At 25.8% G+C, this 23,455-nt stretch overlaps 1 protein-coding gene across 1 annotated transcript in view; it reads left to right on the top strand.

Moving 5' to 3' along the window:
- The window catches only part of LOC145271158 (transcription termination factor 2-like), a 28,880-nt gene extending 8,740 nt beyond the window's left edge, over window positions 1-20,140 (top strand). The window contains exons 2-3 of the mRNA XM_080126694.1: window positions 17,081-17,231; window positions 19,761-20,140. Of these exons, the coding sequence (XP_079982820.1) occupies window positions 17,081-17,231; window positions 19,761-19,968 (359 nt within the window). The 3' untranslated portion in view covers window positions 19,969-20,140. The remainder of the gene's footprint in view (window positions 1-17,080; window positions 17,232-19,760) is intronic.
- Window positions 20,141-23,455: the final 3,315 nt, after the last annotated feature.

The raw sequence follows: 23,455 nt of genomic DNA, 5'->3' as shown, positions 1-23,455 counted from the left end.
TATGTCAACCTTTATTAATTTTTAACAAAAATATCAAAATATTTAATTTGCTTAAAATTCTTCAAACTATATATGTCAACGTATATATTATTTTCGAACAAATTGTAGTATTGGATTTAAAAAACTATCTAATTTGCTTAAATTCTTCTAACTATCTATGTCAACGTATATTAATTTTTGACCAAATTGTAGAATTTGATTTTAAAAATATTATATTTGCTTAAAATTCTTCAAACTATATAAGTCAACGTATATTTACTTTCGAACAAATTATAGTATTGCGTTTTAAAAATATTTTTTTTTGCTTCAATTCTTCAAACTATATATGTAAACGTATATTAATTTTCGATCAAATTGTAGTATTGGGTGTTAAAAATATTTAATTTGCTTAAAATTCTTCAAACTATCCATGTCAACTCATATTACTTTTCGAATAAATTGTAGTATTGGGTTTTAAAAATATTTAATTTGCTTTAAATTCTTCACGCTATATATGCCAAAGTATATTAAATTTTGAACAAATTGTATTATTGGGTTTCCAAAATATTTAATTTGCTTAAAATTCTTCAAACTATCAATATCAACGTGTATTAATTTTCGAACAAATTGTTCTATTGGATTTTAAGAATATTTGATTTGCTTACAATTCTTCAAACTATCCATATAAACGTATATTAATTTACGAACAAATTGTGGTATTGGGTTTAAAAAATATTTAATTTGCTTAAAATTCTTCAAATTATCCAAGTGAACAGATATTAAACTGCGAACAAATTGCTTAAAATTCTTAAAACTATATATGTCAAAGTATATTAATTGTCGAACAAATTGTAGTATTGGATTTTTAAAAATATTTAATTTGCTTAAAATTCTCCAAACTATATATGTCAACGTATAATTATTTTCGAATAAATTGTAGTGTTGAGTTTTAAAACTATTATATTTGCTAAAATGCTTCGAACTATATATGTCTACGTATATTAATTTTCAATAAAATTGTAGTATTGGATTTAAAAATATCTAATTTGCTTAAAATTATTCAAACTATCCATATGTCAACGCATATTAATTTTTGAACAAATTGCAGTATTGGAGTTTAAAAATATTTACTTTGCTTTAAATTCTTCAAGCTATATTATGTAATCGTATATTAATTTTCGAACAAATTGTAATATTGGGTTTCCGAAATATTTAATTTGCTTAAAATTCTTCAAACTATTTATGTCAACGTATATTAATTTTCGAACAAATTGTAGAATTAGATTTCAAATATATTTAATTTGCTTAAAATTCTTCAAACTATATATGTCACCGTATATTAATTTTCGAACAAATTGTAGTAGTGGATTTCACAAATGTTAAATTTGTTTAAAATTCTTCAAACTATATATATCAACGTATATTAATTTTCGAACAAATTGTATTATTGGATTTTAAGAATATTTCATTTGCTTACAATTCTTACAAACTATCCATATCAAAGTATATTAATTTTCGAACAAATTGTAGTATTGGGTTTTAAAAATATTTACTTTGCTTAAAATTCTTTAAACTATATAGGTCAACGTACATTAATCTTCGAACAAATTGTAGCACTGGGTTCCAAAAATATTTAATTTTCTTTAAATTCTTCAAACTATATATGTAAGCGTATATTAATCTTTGAACAAATTGTAGTATTGGATTTCAAAAATATGGCATTTGCTTTAAATTTCTTCAAACTATCCATGGTAACTTATATTAATTTTCGAACAAATTGTACCATTCGATCTAAAAATATTTAATTTGCTAAAAATTCTTTAAACTATACATGTCTACATATATTAATTTTCGAAAAAATTGTAGTATTGGGTTTTAAAAATATTTAATTTTCTAAAAATCCTTGAAACTATATATGTCAACGTATATTTATTTTCGAACAAATTGTAGTATTGGGTTTTAAAAATATTTTATTTGCTTTAAATTCTTCAAACTATCCATGTCAACGTATATTAATTTTCGAACAGATTGTAGTGTTGGGTTTTAAAAATACTTTATTTTGTTAAAATTCTTCAAACTATATATGTCACCGTATATTCATTTTTGAACAAATTATAGCACTGTGGTTTCCAAAATATTGTATTTGCTTAAAATTCTTCAAATGATATATGTCAACGTATATTAATTTTCGAACAAATTGTAGGATTGGATTTAAAAAATCTTTAATTTTCTTAAAATTCTTCAAACTATATATGTCAACGCGTATTAATTGTCGAACGAATTATAGTATAGGATTTAAAAAATACTTACTTTGATTAAATTGTAGTATAGGATGTCAAAAATATTTAATTTGCTTAAAATTCTTAAAACTATCCATGTCAACGTATATTAATTTTCGATGAAATTGTAGTATTGTGTTTCAAAAATACGTAATTGGCTTTAAATTTCTTCAAACTATCCAGTTGAACATATATTAATTTTCGAACAAATTGTATCATTGGGTTTAAAAAATATTCAACTCGCAAAAATTCTACAAGCTATACATGTCAACATATATTAATTTTCGAACAAATTGTAGGATTGGATTTCAAAAATATTTAATTTTCTTAAAATTCTTCAAACCTTATACGTCAACCTATATATTATTTTCGAACAAATTGTAGTATTGGATTTAAAAAAATATTTTATTTGTTTAAAATTCTTCAAACTATATAAGTCAACGTATATTAATTTTCGAACCAATTGTAGTATTGGATTTAAAAAATATTTAATTTGCTTAAAATTCTTCAATATATATATGTCAACGTATATTAATTTTCGAACAAATTGTAGTATTGGATTTAAAAAATATTTAATTTGCTTAAAATTCTTCAAACTATATACATCAACGTATATTAATTTTCGAACAAATTGTAGTATTGGAGTTTAAAGAATATTTAATTCGCTTAAAATTATTCAAACTATCCATATCAACGTATATTAATTTTCGAACAAATTTTAGTATTGTTTTTTTTAAATATTTAATTTGCTTAAAATTCTTCAAAGTATATATGTAAACGTATATTAATTGTCGAACAAATTGTAGTATTGGATTTAAAAACATATTTAATTTGCTTAAAATTCTTCAAACTATATAAGTCAACGTATTTTCGAACAATTTGTAGTATTGGGTTTTAAAATATTTAATTGTCTTAAAATTCTTCAAACTATCCATATCAACGTATATTAATTTTCGAACAAATTGTAGTATTGGGTTTTGAAAATATTTAATTTGCTTTAAATTCTTCAAATATATATGTCAACGTATATTAATTGTCGAACAAATTGTAGTATTAAGCTTTAAAAATATGTCTATTTTAGTAGAATTCCCTTGAATTTTGCTGAATCTTAATATTTTTCATGATCACTGGATATTCGTATTCGTACAGTTGTAATTGTCGTTTATTGCCAGTTTTTCAAACTAGACACTGCAGTTTGGTTGGATCCATAATCTGCATAGAAGGTTTGGGACGATTAATCGGAATCGGGAATCAGAGAAATCGGAGCTTTCTTGGGTATTAGAATCGGTATCGGAATAAAAAAAAAAATAGCCTATTTCCCGATGCCAAAACAGATCCCTTAAGTTATGTTTTTTTATTTAATTTTGGTTAAGAAACATCTTACATTGTATGTAGTAATAATAAAATTAATTTTGGTTAAGAAACATCTCACATTGTATGTAGTAATAATAAAATAAATTTTGGTTAAGGAACATCTCACATTGTATGTAGTAATAATAAAATAAATTTTGGTTAAGAAACATCTTACATTGTATGTAGTAATAATAAAATAAATTTTGGTTAAGAAACATCTCACATTGTATGTAGTAATAATAAAATAAATTTTGGTTAAGAAACATCTTACATTGTATGTAGTAATAATAAAATAAATTTTGGTTAAGAAACATCTTACATTGTATGTAGTAATAATAAAATAAATTTTGGTTAAGAAACATCTCACATTGTATGTAGTAATAATAAAATAAATTTTGGTTAAGAAACATCTCACATTGTATGTAGTAATAATAATATAAATTTTGGTTAAGAAACATCTTACATTGTATGTAGTAATAATAAAATAAATTTTGGTTAAGAAACATCTCACATTGTATGTAGTAATAATAAAATAAATTTTGGTTAAGAAACATCTCACATTGTATGTAGTAATAATAAAATAAATTTTGGTTAAGAAACATCTTACATTGTATGTAGTAATAATAAAATAAATTCTGGTTAAGAAACATCTTACATTGTATGTAGTAATAATAAAATAAATTTTGGTTAAGAAACATCTTACATTGTATGTAGTAATAATAAAATAAATTTTGGTTAAGAAACATCTTACATTGTATGTAGTAATAATAAAATAAATTTTGGTTAAGAAACATCTTACATTGTATGTAGTAATAATAATATAAATTTTGGTTAAGAAACATCTTACATTGTATGTAGTAATAATATAATAAATTTTGGTTAAGAAACATCTTTCATTGTATGTAGTAATAATAATATAAATTTTGGTTAAGAAACATCTTACATTGTATGTAGTAATAATAAAATAAATTTTGGTTAAGAAACATCTTACATTGTATGTAGTAATAATAAAATAAATTTTGGTTAAGAAACATCTTACATTTTATGTAGTAATAATAAAATAAATTTTGGTTAAGAAACATCTTACATTGTATGTAGTAATAATAAAACAAATTTTGGTTAAGAAACATCTTACATTTTATGTAGTAATAATAAAATAAATTTTGGTTAAGAAACATCTTACATTGTATGTAGTAATAATAAAATAAATTTTGGTTAAGAAACATCTTACATTGTATGTAGTAATAATAAAACAAATTTTGGTTAAGAAACATCTCACATTGTATGTAGTAATAATAAAATAAATTTTGGTTAAGAAACATCTTACATTGTATGTAGTAATAATAAAATAAATTTTGGTTAAGAAACATCTTACATTGTATGTAGTAATAATAAAATAAATTTTGGTTAAGAAACATCTTTCATTGTATGTAGTAATAATAAAATAAATTTTGGTTAAGAAACATCTTTCATTGTATGTAGTAATAATAAAATAAATTTTGGTTAAGAAACATCTCACATTGTATGTAGTAATAATAAAATAAATTTTGGTTAAGAAACATCTTACATTGTATGTAGTAATAATAAAATAAATTTTGGTTAAGGAACATCTTACATTGTATGTAGTAATAATAAAATAAATTTTGGTTAAGAAACATCTCACATTGTATGTAGTAATAATAAAATTAATTTTGGTTAAGAAACATCTTACATTGTATGTAGTAATAATAAAATAAATTTTGGTTAAGAAACATCTTACATTGTATGTAGTAATAATAAAATAAATTTTGGTTCAGAAACATCTTACATTGTATGTAGTAATAATAAAATAAATTTTGGTTCAGAAACATCTTACATTGTATGTAGTAATAATAAAATAAATTTTGGTTAAGAAACATCTTACATTGTATGTAGTAATAATAAAATAAATTTTGGTTAAGAAACATCTCACATTGTATGTAGTAATAATAAAATAAATTTTGGTTAAGAAACATCTTACATTGTATGTAGTAATAATAAAATTAATTTTGGTTAAGAAACATCTTACATTGTATGTAGTAATAATAAAATAAATTTTGGTTAAGGAATATCTTACATTGTATGTAGTAATAATAAAATAAATTTTGGTTAAGAAACATCTTACATTGTATGTAGTAATAATAAAATAAATTTTGGTTAAGAAACATCTTTCATTGTATGTAGTAATAATAAAATAAATTTAAGTTAAGGAACATCTGACATTGTATGTAGTAATAATAAAATAAATTTTGGTTAAGAAACATCTTTCATTGTATGTAGTAATAATAAAATAAATTTAAGTTAAGGAACATCTGACATTGTATGCAGTAATAATAAAATAAATTTTGGTTAAGGAACATCTTATATTGTATGTAGTAATAATAAAACAAATTTTGGTTAAGAAACATCTTACATTGTATGTAGTAATAATAAAATAAATTTTAGTTAAGGAACATCTGACATTGTATGCAGTAATAATAAAATAAATTTTGGTTAAGAAACATCTCACATTGTATGTAGTAATAATAAAACAAATTTTGGTTAAGAAACATCTTACATTGTATGTAGTAATAATAAAATAAATTTTAGTTAAGGAACATCTGACATTGTATGTAGTAATAATAAAATAAATTTTGGTTAATAAACATCTTACATTGTATGTAGTAATAATAAAATAAATTTTGGTTAAGAAACATCTTTCATTGTATGTAGTAATAATAAAATAAATTTAAGTTAAGGAACATCTGACATTGTATGTAGTAATAATAAAATAAATTTTGGTTAAGAAACATCTTTCATTGTATGTAGTAATAATAAAATAAATTTAAGTTAAGGAACATCTGACATTGTATGCAGTAATAATAAAATAAATTTTGGTTAAGGAACATCTTATATTGTATGTAGTAATAATAAAACAAATTTTGGTTCAGAAACATCTTACATTGTATGTAGTAATAATAAAATAAATTTTGGTTAAGAAACATCTTACATTGTATGTAGTAATAATAAAATAAATTTTGGTTAAGAAACATCTTATATTGTATGTAGTAATAATAAAATAAATTTAAGTTAAGGAACATCTGACATTGTATGCAGTAATAATAAAATAAATTTTGGTTAAGGAACATCTTATATTGTATGTAGTAATAATAAAATAAATTTTGGTTAAGAAACATCTTTCATTGTATGTAGTAATAATAAAATAAATTTAAGTTAAGGAACATCTGACATTGTATGTAGTAATAATAAAATAAATTTTGGTTAAGAAACATCTTTCATTGTATGTAGTAATAATAAAATAAATTTAAGTTAAGGAACATCTGACATTGTATGTAGTAATAATAAAATAAATTTAAGTTAAGGACCATCTGACATTGTATGTAGTAATAATAAAATAAATTTTGGTTAAGAAACATCTTTCATTGTATGTAGTAATAATCAAATAAATTTTGGTTAAGAAACATCTTACATTGTATGTAGTAATAATAAAATAAATTTTGGTTAAGAAACATCTTACATTGTATGTAGTAATAATAAAATAAATTTTGGTTAAGGAACATCTTACATTGTATGTAGTAATAATAAAATAAATTTTGGTTAAGAAACATCTTACATTGTATGTAGTAATAATAAAATAAATTTTGGTTAAGAAACATCTTACATTGTATGTAGTAATAATAAAATAAATTTTGGTTAAGAAACATCTCACATTGTATGTAGTAATAATAAAACAAATTTTGGTTAAGAAACATCTTACATTGTATGTAGTAATAATAAAATAAATTTTGGTTAAGAAACATCTTAAAATGTATGTAGTAATAATAAAATAAATTTTGGTTAAGAAACATCTTAAAATGTATGTAGTAATAATAAAATAAATTTTGGTTAAGGAACATCTTACATTGTATGTAGTAATAATAAAATAAATTTTGGTTAAGAAACATCTTACATTGTATGTAGTAATAATAAAATAAATTTTGGTTAAGGAACATCTTACATTGTATGTAGTAATAATAAAATAAATTTTGGTTAAGAAACATCTTAAAATGTATGTAGTAATAATAAAATAAATTTTGGTTAAGGAACATCTTACATTGTATGTAGTAATAATAAAATAAATTTTGGTTAAGAAACATCTTACATTGTATGTAGTAATAATAAAATAAATTTTGGTTAAGGAACATCTTACATTGTATGTAGTAATAATAAAATAAATTTTGGTTAAGAAACATCTCACATTGTATGTAGTAATAATAAAACAAATTTTGGTTAAGAAACATCTTACATTGTATGTAGTAATAATAAAATAAATTTTGGTTAAGAAACATCTTACATTGTATGTAGTAATAATAAAATAAATTTTGGTTAAGAAACATCTTAAAATGTATGTAGTAATAATAAAATAAATTTTGGTTAAGGAACATCTTACATTGTATGTAGTAATAATAAAATAAATTTTGGTTAAGAAACATCTTACATTGTATGTAGTAATAATAAAATAAATTTTGGTTAAGGAACATCTTACATTGTATGTAGTAATAATAAAATAAATTTTGGTTAAGGAACATCTTACATTGTATGTAGTAATAATAAAATAAATTTTGGTTAAGAAACATCTCACATTGTATGTAGTAATAATAAAACAAATTTTGGTTAAGAAACATCTTACATTGTATGTAGTAATAATAAAATAAATTTTGGTTAAGAAACATCTTACATTGTATGTAGTAATAATAAAATAAATTTTGGTTAAGGAACATCTTACATTGTATGTAGTAATAATAAAATAAATTTTGGTTAACGAACATCTTACATTGTATGTAGTAATAATAAAATAAATTTTGGTTAAGAAACATCTTTCATTGTATGTAGTAATAATAAAATAAATTTTGGTTAAGGAACATCTTACATTGTATGTAGTAATAATAAAATAAATTTTGGTTAAGAAACATCTTTCATTGTATGTAGTAATAATAAAATATATTTTGGTTAAGGAACATCTTACATTGTATGTAGTAATAATAAAATAAATTTTGGTTAAGAAACATCTTACATTGTATGTAGTAATAATAAAATAAATTTTGGTTAAGAAACATCTTTCATTGTATGTAGTAATAATAAAATAAATTTTGGTTAAGAAACATCTTTCATTGTATGTAGTAATAATAAAATAAATTTTGGTTAAGAAACATCTTACATTGTATGTAGTAATAATAAAATAAATTTTAGTTAAGAAACATCTTACATAGTATGTAGTAATAATAACACAAATTTTGGTTAAGGAACATCTTACATTGTATGTAGTAATAATAAAATAAATTTTGGTTAAGAAACATCTTACATTGTATGTAGTAATAATAAAATAAATTCTGGTTAAGGAACATCTTTCATTGTATGTAGTAATAATAAAATGAATTTAAGTTAAGGACCATCTGACATTGTATGTAGTAATAATAAAATAAATTTTGGTTAAGAAACATCTTTCATTGTATGTAGTAATAATCAAATAAATTTTGGTTAAGAAACATCTTACATTGTATGTAGTAATAATAAAATAAATTTTGGTTAAGAAACATCTTACATTGTATGTAATAATAATAAAACAAATTTTCGTTAAAAAACATCTGACATTGTATGTAGTAATAATAAAATAAATTTTGGTTAAGAAACATCTTACATTGTATGTAGTAATAATAAAACAAATTTTCGTTAAGAAACATCTTACATTGTATGTAGTAATAATAAAATAAATTTTGGTTAAGAAACATCTTACATTGTATGCAGTAATAATAAAATAAATTTTGGTTAAGAAACATCTTACATTGTATGTAGTAATAATAAAATAAATTTTGGTTAAGAAACATCTTACATTGTATGTAGTAATAATAAAACAAATTTTGGTTAAGAAACATCTCACATTGTATGTAGTAATAATAAAACAAATTTTGGTTAAGAAACATCTTACATTGTATGTAGTAATAATAAAATAAATTTTTGTTGAGGAACATCTGACATTGTATGTAGTAATAATAAAATAAATTTTGGTTAAGAAACATCTTACATTGTATGCAGTAATAATAAAATAAATGTTGGTTAAGAAACATCTCACATTGTATGCAGTAATAATAAAATAAATTTTGGTTAAGAAACATCTGACATTGTATGTAGTAATAATAAAATAAATTTTGGTTAAGAAACATCTTACATTGTATGCAGTAATAATAAAATAAATTTTGGTTAAGAAACATCTTACATTGTATGTAGTAATAATAAAATAAATTTTGGTTAAGAAACATCTCACATTGTATGTAGTAATAATAAAATAAATTTTGGTTAAGAAACATCTTACATTGTATGTAGTAATAATAAAAAAAATTTTGGTTAAGGAAAATCTTACATTGTATGTAGTAATAATAAAATAAATTTTGGTTAAGAAACATCTTACATTGTATGTAGTAATAATAAAATAAATTTTGGTTAAGAAACATCTTACATTGTATGCAGTAATAATAAAATAAATTTTGGTTAAGAAACATCTTACATTGTATGTAGTAAAAATAAAATAAATTTTGGTTAAGGAACATCTTACATTGTATGTAGTAATAATAAAATAAATTTTGGTTAAGGAACATCTTACATTGTATGTAGTAATAATAAAATAAATTTTGGTTAAGAAACATCTTACATTGTATGTAGTAATAATAAAATAAATTTTGGTTAAGAAACATCTTACATTGTATGCAGTAATAATAAAATAAATTTTGGTTAAGAAACATCTTACATTGTATGTAGTAATAATAAAATAAATTTTGGTTAAGAAACATCTTACATTGTATGCAGTAATAATAAAATAAATTTTGGTTAAGGAACATCTCACATTGTATGTAGTAATAATAAAATAAATTTTGGTTAAGGAACATCTTACATTGTATGTAGTAATAATAAAATAAATTTTGGTTAAGGAAAATCTTACATTGTATGTAGTAATAATAAAATAAATTTTGGTTAAGGAAAATCTTACATTGTATGTAGTAATAATAAAATAAATTTTGGTTAAGAAACATCTTACATTGTATGTAGTAATAATAAAATAAATTTTGGTTAAGAAACATCTTACATTGTATGCAGTAATAATAAAATAAATTTTGGTTAAGAAACATCTTACATTGTATGTAGTAATAATAAAATAAATTTTGGTTAAGGAACATCTTACATTGTATGTAGTAATAATAAAATAAATTTTGGTTAAGAAACATCTTTCATTGTATGTAGTAATAATAAAATAAATTTTGGTTAAGAAACATCTTACATTGTATGTAGTAATAATAAAATAAATTTTGGTTAAGAAACATCTCACATTGTATGTAGTAATAATAAAATAAATTTTGGTTAAGGAACATCTTACATTGTATGTAGTAATAATAAAATAAATTTTGGTTAAGGAACATCTTACATTGTATGTAGTAATAATAAAACAAATTTTCGTTAAGAAACATCTGACATTGTATGTAGTAATAATAAAATAAATTTTGGTTAAGAAACATCTCACATTGTATGTAGTAATAATAAAATAAATTTTGGTTAAGAAACATCTCACATTGTATGTAGTAATAATAAAATAAATTTTGGTTAAGGAACATCTTACATTGTATGTAGTAATAATAAAATAAATTTTGGTTAACGAACATCTTACATTGTATGTAGTAATAATAAAACAAATTTTCGTTAAGAAACATCTGACATTGTATGTAGTAATAATAAAATAAATTTTGGTTAAGGAACATCTTACATTGTATGTAGTAATAATAAAATAAATTTTGGTTAAGAAACATCTCACATTGTATGTAGTAATAATAAAATAAATTTTGGTTAAGGAACATCTTACATTGTATGTAGTAATAATAAAATAAATTTTGGTTAAGAAACATCTTACATTGTATGTAGTAATAATAAAATAAATTTTGGTTAAGAAACATCTTACATTGTATGTAGTAATAATAAAATAAATTTTGGTTAAGAAACATCTTACATTGTATGTAGTAATAATAAAATAAATTTTGGTTAAGAAACATCTCACATTGTATGCAGTAATAATAAAATAAATTTTGGTTCAGAAACATCTTACATTGTATGTAGTAATAATAAAATAAATTTTGGTTAAGAAACATCTTACATTGTATGCAGTAATAATAAAATAAATTTTGGTTAAGAAACATCTTACATTGTATGTAGTAATAATAAAATAAATTTTGGTTCAGAAACATCTTACATTGTATGTAGTAATAATAAAATAAATTTTGGTTAAGAAACATCTTACATTGTATGTAGTAATAATAAAATAAATTTTGGTTAAGGAAAATCTTACATTGTATGTAGTAATACCAAAATAAATTTTGGTTAAGAAACATCTTACATTGTATGTAGTAATAATAAAATAAATTTTGGTTCAGAAACATCTTACATTGTATGTAGTAATAATAAAATAAATTTTGGTTCAGAAACATCTTACATTGTATGTAGTAATAATAAAATAAATTTTGGTTAAGAAACATCTTACATTGTATGTAGTAATAATAAAATAAATTTTGGTTAAGAAACATCTTACATTGTATGTAGTAATAATAAAATAAATTTTGGTTCAGAAACATCTTACATTGTATGTAGTAATAATAAAATAAATTTTGGTTAAGAAACATCTTACATTGTATGTAGTAATAATAAAATAAATTTTGGTTAAGGAAAATCTTACATTGTATGTAGTAATACCAAAATAAATTTTGGTTAAGAAACATCTTACATTGTATGTAGTAATAATAAAATAAATTTTGGTTAAGAAACATCTTACATTGTATGTAGTAATAATAAAATAAATTTTAGTTAAGGAACATCTTACATTGTATGTAGTAATAATAAAATAAATGTTGGTTAAGAAACATCTTACATTGTATGTAGTAATAATAAAATAAATTTTAGTTAAGAAACATCTTACATTGTATGTAGTAATAATAAAATAAATTTTAGTTAAGGAACATCTTACATTGTATGTAGTAATAATAAAATAAATGTTGGTTAAGAAACATCTTTCATTGTATGTAGTAATAATAAAATAAATTTTGGTTAAGAAACATCTCACATTGTATGTAGTAATAATAAAATAAATTTTGGTTAAGGAACATCTTACATTGTATGTAGTAATAATAAAATAAATTTTGGTTAAGAAACATCTTACATTGTATGTAGTAATAATAAAATAAATTTTGGTTAAGAAACATCTTACATTGTATGCAGTAATAATAAAATAAATTTTGGTTAAGAAACATCTCACATTTTATGTAGTAATAATAAAATAAATTTTTGTTAAGAAACATCTTACATTGTATGTAGTAATAATAAAATAAATTTTGGTTAAGAAACATCTTACATTGTATGTAGTAATAATAAAATAAATTTTGGTTAAGAAACATCTTACATTGTATGTAGTAATAATAAAATAAATTTTGGTTAAGAAACATCTTACACTGTATGTAGTAATAATAAAATAAATTTTGGTTAAGAAACATCTTACATTGTATGTAGTAATAATAAAATAAATTTTGGTTAAGAAACATCTTACATTGTATGTAGTAATAATAAAATAAATTTTGGTTAAGAAACATCTTACATTGTATGTAGTAATAATAAAATAAATTTTGGTTCAGAAACATCTTACATTGTATGTAGTAATAATAAAATAAATTTTGGTTAAGAAACATCTTACATTGTATGTAGTAATAATAAAATAAATTTTGGTTAAGAAACATCTTACATTGTATGTAGTAATAATAAAATAAATTTTGGTTAAGAAACATCTCACATTGTATGCAGTAATAATAAAATAAATTTTGGTTCAGAAACATCTTACATTGTATGTAGTAATAATAAAATAAATTTTGGTTAAGAAACATCTTACATTGTATGCAGTAATAATAAAATAAATTTTGGTTAAGAAACATCTTACATTGTATGTAGTAATAATAAAATAAATTTTGGTTCAGAAACATCTTACATTGTATGTAGTAATAATAAAATAAATTTTGGTTAAGAAACATCTTACATTGTATGCAGTAATAATAACATAAATTTTAGTTAAGAAACATCTCACATTGTATGTAGTAATAATAAAATAAATTTTGGTTAAGAAACATCTCACATTGTATGTAGTAATAATAAAATAAATTTTGGTTAAGAAACATCTTACATTGTATGTAGTAATAATAAAATAAATTTTGGTTAAGAAACATCTTACATTGTATGTAGTAATAATAAAATAAATTTTGGTTAAGAAACATCTCACATTGTATGTAGTAATAATAAAATAAATTTTAGTTAAGGAACATCTTACATTGTATGTAGTAATAATAAAATAAATTTTAGTTAAGAAACATCTCACATTGTATGTAGTAATAATAAAATAAATTTTAGTTAAGGAACATCTTACATTGTATGTAGTAATAATAAAATAAATTTTGGTTAAGAAACATCTTACATTGTATGTAGTAATAATAAAATAAATTTTAGTTAAGAAACATCTTACATTGTATGTAGTAATAATAAAATAAATTTTAGTTAAGAAACATCTTACATTGTATGTAGTAATAATAAAATAAATTTTGGTTAAGAAACATCTTACATTGTATGTAGTAATAATAAAATAAATTTTGGTTAAGAAACATCTTACATTGTATGTAGTAATAATAAATTCAATTTTGGTTAAGAAACATCTTACATTGTATATAGTAATAATAAAATAAATTTTGGTTAAGAAACATCTTACATTGTATGCAGTAATAATAACATAAATTTTAGTTAAGAAACATCTCACATTGTATGTAGTAATAATAAAATAAATTTTGGTTAAGAAACATCTCACATTGTATGTAGTAATAATAAAATAAATTTTGGTTAAGAAACATCTTACATTGTATGTAGTAATAATAAAATAAATTTTGGTTAAGAAACATCTTACATTGTATGTAGTAATAATAAAATAAATTTTGGTTAAGAAACATCTCACATTGTATGTAGTAATAATAAAATAAATTTTAGTTAAGGAACATCTTACATTGTATGTAGTAATAATAAAATAAATTTTAGTTAAGAAACATCTCACATTGTATGTAGTAATAATAAAATAAATTTTAGTTAAGGAACATCTTACATTGTATGTAGTAATAATAAAATAAATTTTGGTTAAGAAACATCTTACATTGTATGTAGTAATAATAAAATAAATTTTAGTTAAGAAACATCTTACATTGTATGTAGTAATAATAAAATAAATTTTAGTTAAGAAACATCTTACATTGTATGTAGTAATAATAAAATAAATTTTGGTTAAGAAACATCTTACATTGTATGTAGTAATAATAAAATAAATTTTGGTTAAGAAACATCTTACATTGTATGTAGTAATAATAAAATAAATTTTGGTTAAGAAACATCTTACATTGTATGTAGTAATAATAAAATAAATTTTGGTTAAGAAACATCTTACATTGTATGTAGTAATAATAAAATAAATTTTGGTTAAGAAACATCTTACATTGTATGTAGTAATAATAAAATAAATTTTGGTTAAGAAACATCTTACATTGTATGTAGTAATAATAAAATAAATTTTGGTTAAGAAACATCTTACATTGTATGTAGTAATAATAAAATAAATTTTGGTTAAGAAACATCTTACATTGTATGTAGTAATAATAAAATAAATTTTGGTTAAGAAACATCTTACATTGTATGTAGTAATAATAAAATAAATTTTGGTTAAGAAACATCTTACATTGTATGTAGTAATAATAAAATAAATTTTGGTTAAGAAACATCTTACATTGTATGTAGTAATAATAAAATAAATTTTGGTTAAGAAACATCTTACATTGTATATAGTAATAATAAAATAAATTTTGGTTAAGAAACATCTGACATTGTATGCAGTAATAATAAAATAAATTTTGGTTAAGAAACATCTTACATTGTATGTAGTAATAATAAATTCAATTTTGGTTAAGAAACATCTTACATTGTATGTAGTAATAATAAAATAAATTATTGTTAAGGAACATCTTACATTGTATGTAGTAATAATAAAATAAATTTTGGTTAAGAAACATCTTACATTGTATGTAGTAATAATAAAATAAATTTTGGTTAAGAAACATCTTACATTGTATGTAGTAATAATAAAATAAATTTTGGTTAAGAAACATCTTACATTGTATGTAGTAATAATAAAATTAATTTTGGTTAAGAAACATCTTACATTGTATGTAGTAATAATAAAATAAATGTTGGTTAAGAAACATCTTACATTGTATATAGTAATAATAAAATAAATTTTTATTGATTTAAACTTCCAGTAAGACTAAAATCTCTAGATCATCCCTTCACAATTGTGTGTGTACGTTTGAGAAAATATAGGCACGTTTAGGATGTGTTTTACAGTAATTGTGGACGAAATACCACTTTTATAGTTAAATATTTAGAGATATACGAAGAATCGGAATCGGTAATTGTATCGGAATCGGGGGTTAAGTATGGAATCGGTAATTCTATCGAAAAAATATTGGAGTCGCCCCATCACTAATGCATAGACTACATGATATGGCATTAGCCCCAATAGTAGGTCTTATTTTAATTAGACAACAGCAGCACAAAACGTGCACTATTTTATATATGTGAGAAAAGTAGGCTAAGTCTTTATTTATTTTAAATCCATTCTGGTTCATTTCTTCCTATGTTTTCCTTGACCTCATTTTCCTACCTGAACTATATCTAAGATCCATTATTTCAATATGACAAAGTTTTTTTACGCTTCGCTTATATTGTCCCATAGTTACAATCTTCCTCTGAGGTCATCACATCTAAGCCTTACACATCCATCATACCATTCGCACGTCATTTCTCTTTATACAACACTGGCCAGTTTTCATTTCTGTAATTCATAACACTTACTTGTTTAGTTTATAAAAGGTTTCTTTCATTTCAACAATAGACGTTGAAGGGACATGCCATCACATTGCATCAGTAGTCCGACGCATTTTTGTTGAAATTTCGCCAGCTAAGAGAGAAGGGGGAGGGGCTTCTGTCCAGAAATCACATGGGTTACACATATCCACTTCAAAACTTGACCTCTAAATTTAAAACTTGTAACATTGTGTGCATACGTGCCTAGCCGATCTTTTCTTTTGTTGAATAAAAAATCAATTTAGGTAAATTGCTTATGTAGTAGAACTGACATTTATTCAATGTAGCCGCCTGCAGCCTCAATAATCGCCTCTATAATGTCTGGTCCAGCAGGAGCTTAGACATGATAGAAGGCTTCCGTCGCTCTTAGGATTTGGACATGACTTGCCAACTAGTAAATGCAATAAATTTTTAAAAAATGATGTAATCGTTTTCAATCTTTGCAGCCAAACATGAGATCACATCTTCACCCACTCTCATCATCACGTCTAAAGCATTTATCGATCGGTGGAAGAATTTAATTAAAGACGTTTGTAAAGAAAAGATGCTTCGTAGTTATACCTACCATGGACAAAAGCGAGTGAAAGATGCTAACAAGTGAGTATCGTTAGTTTATTTTTATTTTGTTCTTTTAGATTTTTTTTACAAAATACTTTTAAAACGTTGGTTTCATTTCTATGCAAACGTTCAATTTTTATCCACATTAAAAAATGGAATAGTTCTTGACAGGAATAAACACATGAAGTATGGCTGTTACACATAAATAACTAGGATAAATTAGAAATTAAGAAATTCAAAACGCCAAAGCTAAACATTCCAAACAAATATTATCTCTGAAAAACATTTGCTTTATTCTGTCTTTTTTCTAATGTTTATACAGGTAATATAACTAAACAAATGATTTATATAGACTATGGGGCTGGGAATATCACCAGGTGAGTCTTACACTGTCTAAATGAAGTCTTACAATGTACTGTTGAAAGTGATGTTTCTTTCATTGGGAGTTTTAAAATATATATCCATCTAGCTATTTTATACCGGAATCGTTCCAGAAAAGACTAGAGCATTATTGAAGTTGCTTGTTTTCTGGTAGAGGTATGGTTTTGTGCATTTCTATGGAGGCCACCCTTTCGAGCTTTATTTTCTCACCCTTTGAGGTGTTAGATTATTGCTAATTTCTTGGTGCACCCCTACCGGGGAATGCCAACGAAACTCTCTTTTCTTGGCCAGGCTTCTATTTCTGTAGGACATTGGCTTTTCAAATCTCATTTTCCTGTTATGGGAAGGAGATAAATAAATTTAATAATATATTAAAACTGAGGGTTATTATTTGATGTGCTGTTTTTTTTACATGGCAGTCACCACATCAAGGCCCGGATGCCACTCAGGAACAAGGGTTAATGCGTGTACAGTAATCAATGGGATAGCATCGTAGTGATCGTTAGTATTGGAGATTGGATAAATGGTCTTACTTAAGGGGGCGGCTCATCAGGAATTTGTTTATGTTGGACTTGAAAACATCCAAGTTGTAGTCAGGCGGGAAACAGGAAAACGGAAGTGAGTTCCACAGGCGTGCACTTCTAAGAAAGAAGCTTTGTTCATGGAATCTACATTTTGATTTAGGCATAGATAAAAAGTGGGGAAAATTATTGACAGTGGTTTCAGCTAGACGGGTGTTTATCGTGAAAGATTGGCGAGGGGGACCAGAGATTGGAGCTCAGACGAGCACTAGCCATGGAAGTAATAATAAAAAGACAGGCTCACAACGTCTCTTCTGTGGGAGAGAGGTTGCAGGGAAGAGAAAAGGGCACCCCCCACTAAACCACGAAGTCTATTTTGTACTCTGTCAAGGCAGGATAGGCTGTTTTTAGCAGCTCCTGCCCAGATGTGGAAGCAGTACTCCATCGTTGAACGTACTTGGGTTTTATATAAATCGAGAATTGAATTAGTAGTGAGATATCTTCTGGAGCGGTAGAATGATCCCACCATTTTTCCAGCGACCTTGGCAACTGACTTTATGTCCGTATTCCATTTCAGATCAGGAGTAAAGGTCAAACCCAGAAGCTTGTCAAGACATGAAGCCTCCCCAAGACGAGAGCCATCCATTTCAATTGATGCCAGATGGGGATCAGAGCGTTGATGATGTAAAGATATGAGCTTGATTTTAGATGCATTAAAAGTGACTAGCCACCTCTTTCCCCACTGTACCATGCGCTAAAGATCAGAGGAGAGAGAATCAGAGAGAACTTTGTCATTTACGGCCTTTGATGTGTTGCCATAGATGGTCGTGTCATCAGCATAGATTTCAACGAATGATTTAAGTATGTGTTTTGGGAGATCCTTGATGTTGATCAAGAAAAGAGTTGGTCCCAGTATGGACCCCTAGGAGACTCCAGCTTTAATACTGTGAGACTCTAATTTCTGCCCATCTACCACTACTCTTATGAGCCTTTCAGAGAGAAATGATTTAATAATTGAGAAAAGATTTCCAGTTATACCATAGCTGGAAATCTTGCGAAGTAGGCCTTTATGCCATACCTTATCGAAGGCCTTTTATATGTCAATAGCAATTGCCCTAGAAAGGAAGCCTTTGTCAAGAGATTCACTAATCCTATGAGATATAACCGTTGGCACATTTGCGGTAGATCTTGCAGAACGAAAACCATATTGCGTGTCACTAAGAAGGTTATTTCTGCTGAGGTGGTTGACTACTTCTTTATTTAATATGGATTCCAACAACTTACTCATGACACACAGGAGACATATTGGTCTGTACCGAGAGGGAGATGACTTATCACCTGAATTCTTAAATACAGGGCATACTGATGAGGTTTTCCAGGGTGTTGGGAAGCACTTCTCCTTAAGACAACGCTTAAATAGTTTTCTACGTATGAAGGCAAGTTCTGGTTGAAGCTTTTTCGACACTATAATTGGAATGCGTTCAGGGCCAGTTGATTTGTTGAGCAGATTGGAAATCCAACAAACATCTTTTCACTCAATTTGATTTCAGGTAGAACATAAAGACATAATTGAACTGATGATTAGAATAAACATTCCCCCAAACTGCCAGTTTCTTTTTTATTTAATAAGTGCATTTTATCGCAAACGTTTTTCATATTTTTCTAGGCTGTCGTCGTATGATGTTATTATAACCACATACAGGATCATCACCTCTGAACTTAGAAGGCCGGAAGATATCAAGAAACAACAAAATGACGTGAGCGAAGACGAGGAGGAGGAGGAGGAGGATGAGGAGGTGGAGGAGGAGGTATTTACATTTCCACCTTTTCTTTTTAGGATGGCCAAATTCAAGGGAATCTTTAGGAGGTCTTGAAATAAATCGGTAGGATGTATATATCTGTGACATATTAAAATATTGTACATCAAAAATCACTTGAAGTGATGACGTAGTTTTAGTTTTCTCAAAAGATCATTGTTAAACCTAATGAGAATTTGTACGAAGATGTACAATTTAGAGTCTCTGCAACTGTTTACAAGATCGCATCACAATAGCCATAAAATTTGATTTTTTTTTTATTTAAAAAAAACAAACTAATTTGTAAATTTAGATGATTTTGGTGTATAATATTTTCTGTCTATCAAACAGAGTTCTCTTTTGAGTGGGGAAGGGTAACTTTTATCTTCATACCTCATTTCTGCCAAGGCTGTTGATTTTATGTTGATAATGAGAGTTACAAAACATTTTAAAATTACAAAAAACAAATGGTGAAATTGTACTAAAACAAAAACTTATGACTCATTGTTGTCATGTTATAAGTTACTTATCAAACATGACTGTTATAGTTAACCGTTCAACTCTGTAAACAAAGGTATAATCTATATATGGAAAAGGTGGCGCTTTTGTGGTATATCAACAGCTTAGTCCTGAGGAAAAGCAGAATTATGAGAGGATCAAGGTAGCACTATACAAAGTATTTGCTATCGACCACGCTTTGAGCAATTTGAAACGAGAACCTTTCTTCCCGGCGAAAATGTTGACATGTATGCATACGTGACCTTGACCTATGGCCGTGAGAGGGGAGGCGGGGGGAAGCCATTAATGTTTGTCAGCATTCAGTTCTTGACTTTTTGGTCAAAATCAGACGCTTTTTGACAGTTTCCGGCTTGACCTTTGACCTTGACCTTTGTTTTTGACTGCGACCTTTATTCATACGTGACCTTGACCTATGGCCGAAGCTCACAGTGTTTTACGGTGGGCTGTATGTATGGGCCTTGGCATGCAAATTTCTGGCAGGACTCCCAATAAGAGCAAAGCAACTCCTGCGAGCTCAAACATTCTCTATTAATGACCCGGTAGACCGGGACAAGTTCGTGATGAAGAATACGTCTGAGACAGGAGAATCGGTTGCACAGTCCACACTGAGTGATGATACAGTTGATAGAGACGTTGAATTTCTACGGTTCCAAGTGATGATTGTTTGAAGATATCGGTTTCAATCCTACCCGAAGCCGGCCAGAGGTTTAATTGGTCAAAAAGGAAGGCAGTAATTGCAGGGGATGCAGTCAGGAGATTCAGAGTTCCTATCCGTCGCGGTTACCACCTGACGAAGGTCAGAGGAATAGTTAGCCGCAATAAATAAAATTAATAAATAATACTCATCTCAACGAATTCCAATTAAAAAAAAAAAAATCCTTTTTTAATGTTTAAATGTCCTTATGTTAATTATTTTTCTTATGCGAACAGATCACATCATTATAATCTATCACATTCGCCCGGCTTCTCTGCAACAAAAAAAGAAAATCGAGTGTCATCAAACGGAAATGGAATCATGTCATCTTTTCTAGGATGATAATTTTATCGTTCTACCCTAAATATACATTTCTCTCTCTCTTAAACGATAAGTGTTTACCATTGTAAATAGCCTGATCATAATCTGATTTAGCTTTACTTTGTTTCTTGAGGGGGGGAAAAAATGGTTTCCTGAGCAGAAGTTAAGTTTCGTAATGCTACGCTGGTTTTTACTGATGCATCGAGCAGACGTGGATAAAGACAAAATAAAACAATCTTCTTTCAGAATTGGTAAGAACTCCGGTGTATTTAAATGATGAAAATAGAAAGGATTATTTCGAAAGCGTTTGTTGCAAAAAGCAAAAGAAGAGGATATGGCAGATAAATAGATATTCTATATCGGAAATACTGTCGCATACAGGTAAGATTCTTCTGGGGTAGAGATGATAGTGATGGTCTGAAGTTCTTCAAAAGATAAAAAAAACTTATTTGGTTACGTTTAAGATTTTGTTCTGGTGAAACTAGTTGTGGTTCTTAAAGGATCGTTTGTCTATCAGGATCATAGTTGCTGTTTAGTTCTCTCCTATTACAAAAACTTAGACGCCAGGGGCAGAAAGTAGGATTGAGCAGTGATCACCCCCGAGGAGGGACACTCTAATCTGCGAAAAGTGTCTGGGAAGCAACGTCAGCATTCCTCGGTATGGGCGCCTCGGGCGATTAGCAATAAACTAACTCAAAGAGAGAAAGTAAGGCCTGGGAGGGTGGACCTCCTAGAACTGCACAGAACTAAACTCCCACTGCAAAATCAACAGGGACTGGATCATTACAGGAATGGTCTAATCTCTGTTGATTTGAGAGGGGGGGCGAGGATAAAAAAATCCCTTGCCAAGTTTTGTAGTTTAACATAAAAAAAATTTTAAAAAGTGTAAAAAAAAACCCAAAAAAAACAGGAAATAACGCTTTTGGGGTTTGTACAACGACATTTATTTCTTTGTCACAGTTGTGACGTCACCCACAGGATGTAGAACGTTCTCCACGTCTCTCCTGGAATTTCAAACACTATCTCGGCTCTGTTGAAATCTTTGTCTTTCTTTTTATATAGTCCCCCCCACCACCACCACCACTCCCCACCGGTGACATCACTTCTCATGCATTTACATATGCGCATCCATACCATGTTATAAAACATCCAGGTTGCAATTAATAACCCGATCTGAAGGAAAAATTCAAAGGGCTCCAAAATTGAATATTAATACTCACATCCTGATATCAATATAAGTCAATTAAAAATTTCTGAAAAGGGAGATAACAGAGTCAAGTTAATTACAGTTAACTTGTATTGAGACAAGGGAGATAATTTTATTTTTATGTTTGGTGACTTTGTGACTGAGTTCAACTCTCCCAAACGGCAGTAACGATCACTTTCTACACGATTGCGTAAGCATTAAACATTGGTGTCTGTGGGTATAAAAATAATTGTTAATATTTAATTAAAACATATTATAATTATATAAACACACAAACACACACTCGTATGTATCATGACGGTTGCGGTTCCTTTCAGAAGACATTTGCATCTCACCAACATAAGCAGACCATTTATTTTTTATGAATCTACAAATTTTGTGACAATATGCTCTACATATTAAGAAACAAAGATCCAACAGAATTTAAACCTTTCTGTACATATGATTCTATAGTCTGTGCCGGTATCCATTAAGCCAATCACCCCTTCCCTCAATTATAAATAAAAAGAAAAGATGATACATTACATAGCAATGCAGCATCAACATAGAAATTTGATTACATTATGAAAATTCTTCTGCCGACGAAATTGCATTATTTCTTGATAACATAATTTCATCTTGCAATTAGCCACCGATACAATATTTCTGCAGTTTGGCCAGACTTTTAAACTTAATTATTTTTCTTGCTGCAATGAAGCAATAAACTTCGTTGTTTGCACTTCTTTATGTATTGGCCCGTTTAAGAAAAATGGTGTGAAGTGGCCTATTTCTCCGTACCGAGTGGTTCATTCAAGCGTGTAGAAAGGCCCAATTGAAAATGATCT

The sequence above is a fragment of the Euprymna scolopes genome, chromosome 46 (genome assembly GCF_053919585.1).
Source record: "Euprymna scolopes isolate OS-2025 chromosome 46, ASM5391958v1, whole genome shotgun sequence".
Taxonomy (NCBI): domain Eukaryota; kingdom Metazoa; phylum Mollusca; class Cephalopoda; order Sepiida; family Sepiolidae; genus Euprymna; species Euprymna scolopes.
The sequence above is the reverse complement of the archived record's forward strand: the minus strand, read 5'-3'. Positions and strand labels throughout refer to the sequence as shown.